General features: G+C 41.5%; 1 protein-coding gene across 1 annotated transcript in view; it reads left to right on the top strand.

Moving 5' to 3' along the window:
* The first annotated feature begins 2,067 nt into the window (after positions 1-2,067).
* Dnaaf3 (Dynein axonemal assembly factor 3) overlaps positions 2,068-6,000 on the top strand; it is a 122,284-nt gene continuing 118,351 nt past the window's right edge. Inside the window, exon 1 of the mRNA XM_080270753.1 lies at positions 2,068-2,137. Coding sequence (XP_080126879.1) covers positions 2,068-2,137 — 70 coding nt within the window. The remainder of the gene's footprint in view (positions 2,138-6,000) is intronic.

The following is a 6,000-nucleotide window of genomic DNA, read 5'->3' as shown; positions in this document are numbered from 1 at the left end:
TCCTTCTGGTTTTCTACAATCTCCCTGCTTCTTTCTGAAAGGCTTCTGACGCAGCTCTAGTCCTCCAGCTCTTCCTTGACATGAATATTTCCGTTTATAGCATATTCTTTCCTATTTTCAGTGATAGTTTCACTCTGCTAGATTCTATTGCATCGGCAGCATTTCTGAGAACCAATTTCCCCCCCCCCCTCTTCTCTCTCTCTCTCTCTCTAACAAACCTAGAGTCTGATTCCCTTTTGACTGTTTCACAGAACTCATTGCCAAACACCAAACGCTGCCCTTTGTGAAATGCTTCCTCCCCCCTCCCCTTTCCAGCCAACAGCATGCACATTGATTTACACTCATCTTTTCGTCTTATCCTCACTCAGAGCTGGACCATGCAGTTCATTCCCTCTCTCTCTTTTTTTTTTTTTTTTCTTTTTCTCCCTGCACAGGCACTACACTGTGCTCCAATGGATCCTTTTCCATGCTGGCATTCGTGGGAAGAAGATTTCTGACATGGCAGCAAAAAATGGCGCTCTTTTCAGGTAATATTGTTCACATGACCCCATATCCTCCTGCCCTACGGCCTTTCATTCACCGGGCCTCTTGTGTCGTCAGGGGAGCAACATCTGTCATTTGACCTAGCTGCCACCCATTGTGATCTCTTAGTTAGCAGTGCAGTTGCTCATCCCTGGACCCGTTATCGCACCAGTCCCCGATGTGGCGATTGATTTACTGTGCATAGGTCACATGAGTTTAGCTTGTCATTTTTACTGGAGAGGTATGATGCTGACTCCCGGGTAATGCCGTGGTGTATCCATACCGAGGAAATGATTGCTCACTTCCTGCTGCAGTGTCCCAGATTTCATTCCCTCTGGGTTGTCGTTCAGGAACACTTGATAGTCCTTAAAACTGATCTTTTCCTTCTTGTCCTCTCTGATGACTGTTGGTGGTCCAGGTCTGTCGGTAGAATGTCTGGTACACGAGTGATGTCCTGAGGACCTCAGATCACTATGAGTCCACCTACAGTATATAATCTGAGACCCACCACTCTTGATTGCTGAAGTGTATAGGATCATCTTCTCGACTGTGGACCCCTATACCGGCAAGAAGGAAAAGGATGTGTAAGTTAACAAAATAAACAGATGACTGAGTAGCCTGGGGAAAAAGTGACTCAGATAAGAAATACGAAGTAGATTTAAAAACATGCTGAAACAAAGGCAAATTTAGGGGAAAATTGGCCGAGTTTTACAAGGAGAAGAATTTTAGTTTTGTGGAACTGTTGCAGTGAAAGCTTTGGACACTGATTTAGACATCATACTTCTTGCAAATTGTGCAAGAAATAATACAAATAATGTCAGGAGAATTGTAAGGTTTAAACTAATATTTCATTGATGATATTTGAAATGGTAACTACAGCACCGCAGTGCTGTAATGATATAAACAGTAGACTAAAGCTCTTTCAGTCAGTCATTCTTTATAATTATGTTAAGTTACAGCCAGTCCTTGCTGAGCTCAAGGATGTGTACGAGAGCTCAGTGGTGCAGGCACAGATAAATGTTCATGAATAAAGATTCATGAATTTGTGTTCCATGTTCCACATGCTTGAGGAGTTACAGAAAAAAAATCATTTTTGCCTTCAGAGCATGATAATTTATCATGTGCAGCTGTAAATAAAGAATGGTAATAACATTACAGAATAACGCCTGTATTACTTTTCCTTATCTTCTGGATATTGTGTTCTATATCACTTCCATAACCATTTCCGCCTCAGCTTTCTATTTTGCTCTTTTAATTTTTACATACATTACCAATCCCAGATTTTCATGTACATCACTCACAAAACATTTTTCATTTTATTTTTTGCCGTTTGTTTTAGTTCCTCCAGGAAGAACTCGACAGAAAAGAAGAAGAGGAAATCTCAGTCACTCATCTCCATGGCAACCAACTTGTTTACAATTTTCAAAGTAGGTCGGCGGTCGCACTCCAGGCTCCAGCTGATGCACCAGTGTGTCAAAGAAAAGAGAGATAAGAAGGAAATATTTAGTGCTTCATGATTTCCGTATGATAAGGTCGAAGATTAAAATGCATGGTCATGGAATATTTAACTGGTGGGGATTTTCACCTCCAGTTGATTTCTTCAGGTACATCAATGGTAAGGAAATTGTGCATACTGACACTAAGCAGGTCAGTGCTGCTGTTGTCCTCATTAAGCCTGATGACATATCATTTAGCTGAGTATTTGTGGAATTAGCCAAAATGAACAACACCTAGATCCTGCGGTTAAATAAGTTCATGTGATTCACTGTACTTGGAGGAAATTTTTGGTTGGTTTGTGCTCCTGGACAACCATGGATCTTATATATGATAGTATGTGTTTCTAATGTTTGGAGGATAATTTTCTTGTTTCAGCTCATACACTCTGTAGAGTTTTTTTTTTTTTTTTTTTTTTTTTCTGTGGGGGTAGATATACGTTGTGCAAATTTAACTTATCAGTTTTCGAGAAATGGTCTCCCCACCCGCATCTCTAAGCAATCATGGAGGACCAGTGGGAATTGGTGTTTTTGGGCTGGAGAAGATGGAAGACCTGATCACTTGGAATAAATTTAGCTGGGAATCATGTGAATCACATAAATAAACCAAGATGGATAAAACAAAGATTTCCAACATGATCAGGGATTTTTAAAATTGTAAATATGTATTCGAACACAAGTGTTTAATTACCAGCCATTGTAGGCATTAACTTACTTTGAGCCAAACAGTTCAAGCTTTTTTTTTTCTTTAAGATAGAATCATATGTAAAACATATACAGACATACCCCAGTTTAATGATGTAATTTTTTAGGTAAAACCCCATCTTTAGGCGGGGTATCGATATCGGGGTACAGTACTTTTAATATGTAAAGTAATGTGGAGTGTTTACCAGCCTTGGAATTCCACACAAACCAAGCCCAAAACCCACCCAAATGAACCCCAAAACAAGTTTAAAGCCAATCTAAATAGCATAGCTGTCAAGGAAGCTAACCTAAGCCCAACACCTGTAAATAACTCACAAAAACTAACAAATAGAATATAAAAATTGTCAGTTATAAGCCTGGAAAAAAATCAAGCTTGGTAAACTGTACCCCAAAATGACGATGTTCACTCCAGCTATGGCTATCCATCTATCTGTCTATTGCCAGACGCCTTAATCCCGTAAAGGGTGGCCACAAACAAATCGCCTCCATGTTGCCCTATTCTCCATCATTTCACTGTCCTGCTCCCAGTTCACACCTCCCTCCTCGCTCATATAGGCTACCTCTCCATTCCATCCCTTCATCTCATCCTTGGCCCCACCTCACTCATAGGCTAAACCTTCCTTGTTAGTCTCTCACTCTTCATCCTCTCTACATGGCCAAACCACCTCAGTGTGTTTCTCCTCACACTTCCTATCACATCCAGATCCACACCACAATGATTCTTCACTTCCTCATTTGTCAATCTGTCTCTCCATGTGACTCCACATGCACCTCTCAAATAACTCATTTCCACAGCTCTCACTTTTGACTTCTGTCCCTCCAACAAGGTCCAAGCTTCGCTTCCATACGTTAGAGTTGGTATCACAATACTGTCATGTAGTAACTTTTTCACTTCCATGCTCACTTCCTTGTTTCTTATCACTGCTTTCAAGGAACCAGCAACCTTGCTTCCTTGTTGTATGGTACCCTTTCAAACACTTCACCCTCTAAACTTCCATCCTTACTCATCACACCACCCAAGTACTTAAATGCACTCACATTTTTCATTTCCTCCTTATCGAGCCTCACTGTACATTCACTGACTTCACCTCTCTCGAAGACCATAACTTTACTCTTCCCTACATTCACCTTTAGAGTACGTTTCTTTCGTACTCTTCCAAACTCATCCACCAAGCCTTGCAGCTCCCCTTCATTTTCACTTAACAACCCAGTATCTTCTGCAAACAACAGTACAGGGAGTTTCCAAACACTGCCCTCTTTCATTAGGGCCACTCCAAAATCCACTACCCTACCTTGTATCCCTTTTATAACCCCATCCATATACAGATTGAACAACCATGGAGACATGACACATCCCTGTTTCAATCCATCCTTCAAGTTGAAAAATTCACTCAGTTCACTATCCACACGCACTGCAGCCTTAGCACCTTCATTCATATTCTTCACAGCATTCAGCAACTTCCCATCTACTCCATATATTCTTGATATTGTACTTTCCACAGTCCTTGTCTATCCACCCTGTCATATGCTTTCTCCAAATCCATGAAGGCTGCATACAACTTCTTTCCTTTCTCTAGAAACTTTTCCACTAAAGATCTAATAATGAATATCTTCTGCACATCTTCCACATCCATTCTACTATTATCTCTCCCCCATGCTTCAGCATTTCACCACACACTCCACCAATTCCTGGGGCTTTTCCCATTTTAACTTTCTTCATCGCTTCCACAACATCCATCCTACAGATTTCTTCCTCTCTTCTCACATCCCTCCGTCGCCCAGCCATTCCCCAGCCACTTATACTCACATTACGGTACTTTCATTCTCTATGTTCAGCAGTTCGTTAAGGTGTTCTCTCCATCTACTCACTTTTCTCCCTTCTCCACTAGAAATCTACCATTTTTATCTTTCACTCCCCAACAAACTTCTTTGGCATCCTGTCTAACTTTCTTTACCTCTTTCCAGAACATTTTCTTACATTCCCTACACTTTACACTCAAATTCCTTCCAAATTCCTCATCCTCTCTCTTCATACTCTTTCTTACTAATCTTTTCATCTCTCTCTTCCTCTCTACATACAACTCTCTCTTCTGTCGCTCAACTTCTTCCATGCCCATTTCTCATCCACTCATTACCGGTATATGCTTTCTTCTTTAGTGCCACAACTTTTCTCACCTCTTCATTCCACCATTCTATTCGCTGCACCCCCTTTTGTCTTCTTTTCACCCCACACACCACCTCACATGCTGCACAGATTTCCTCTGTGAATATCTTGCACACACTTTCCATGTCCCTCATCTGCTCCAGTCCATAGCTATTTACCCAATCGCTTCTCCACATCCCTCTTATATTTAGCCCTTTTTTCATCCTCTTGTAACCTTTCCTCCCTCCTTGTATAAGCTACCTCCCCCTGACCTTCCCTTCTTCTATTTCTCCATTTCATTTGGACACGGATTCTGACCATCACCAAGTAGTGGTCAGAGAGTCCATTCCCCCATCCTCTATGTAGTCTTGCATCCATTATACACTTTCTCATCCTGTCATCCACACATACATAATGTCATTGCCTTCTGTTTATTTAGTTCACCATGCATCCTTCTCATCACTTGCCACATATACATGTGGATCATTTTGTGCCTGAAGAGGTTATTGGCTATCACCAGCTCCCTCTCGGCACAAATGTTCACTAAAGCACTGCCATTCTCATCCATCTCTGCAGGCACACCCCACTCACCAACTACTCCATTCACCTTCACATTCTTTACTTTTCCATTCATACTGTATATCCTATCAAAAACACACACTCATTCCTTTCAAACTTTTCCATGCACACTTCCACATTTGTCTAGAACTTTTCTCTCACTCTGCTTGCACGATCTTGCACTGGCGCATACACGCATACAATCGCCCACATTTGTAGTCCAACTTTCAGTCTTACCCATACAATCCTTAAGCCAACTGATCCATACTCTCTTATATTCTCCTTCTATCTGTTACAGCAATACACACTCCTTCTTTTGCCCTCTCATTCTCACCTACTACCATGCATATGCCCCATCCATACTCCCATTCTCACACGCTCTTACCTCGCCATATAGTTTCAGTTAATCGACATACTGGTACTTCCACTTTCGCACCCTCAAGCACCTGGACAATCTCTCTCTCTTTCACCTCATCATTCGCACCCTTTACAGTCCATGTAGCTATCCGTACAATGTCCTTTGTTCAGTCCTTAGTCGTCACCTATTGGTCAGTCCTGGTCTGAGGCTTCTTGTTCGTA

Source organism: Coenobita brevimanus, chromosome 5 (assembly GCF_032717465.1).
Source record: "Coenobita brevimanus isolate Jiangsu-jjx chromosome 5, ASM3271746v2, whole genome shotgun sequence".
Classification (NCBI taxonomy): domain Eukaryota; kingdom Metazoa; phylum Arthropoda; class Malacostraca; order Decapoda; family Coenobitidae; genus Coenobita; species Coenobita brevimanus.
Note: the sequence above shows the minus strand (reverse complement) of the source record. Positions and strands in the feature narration are given on the sequence as shown.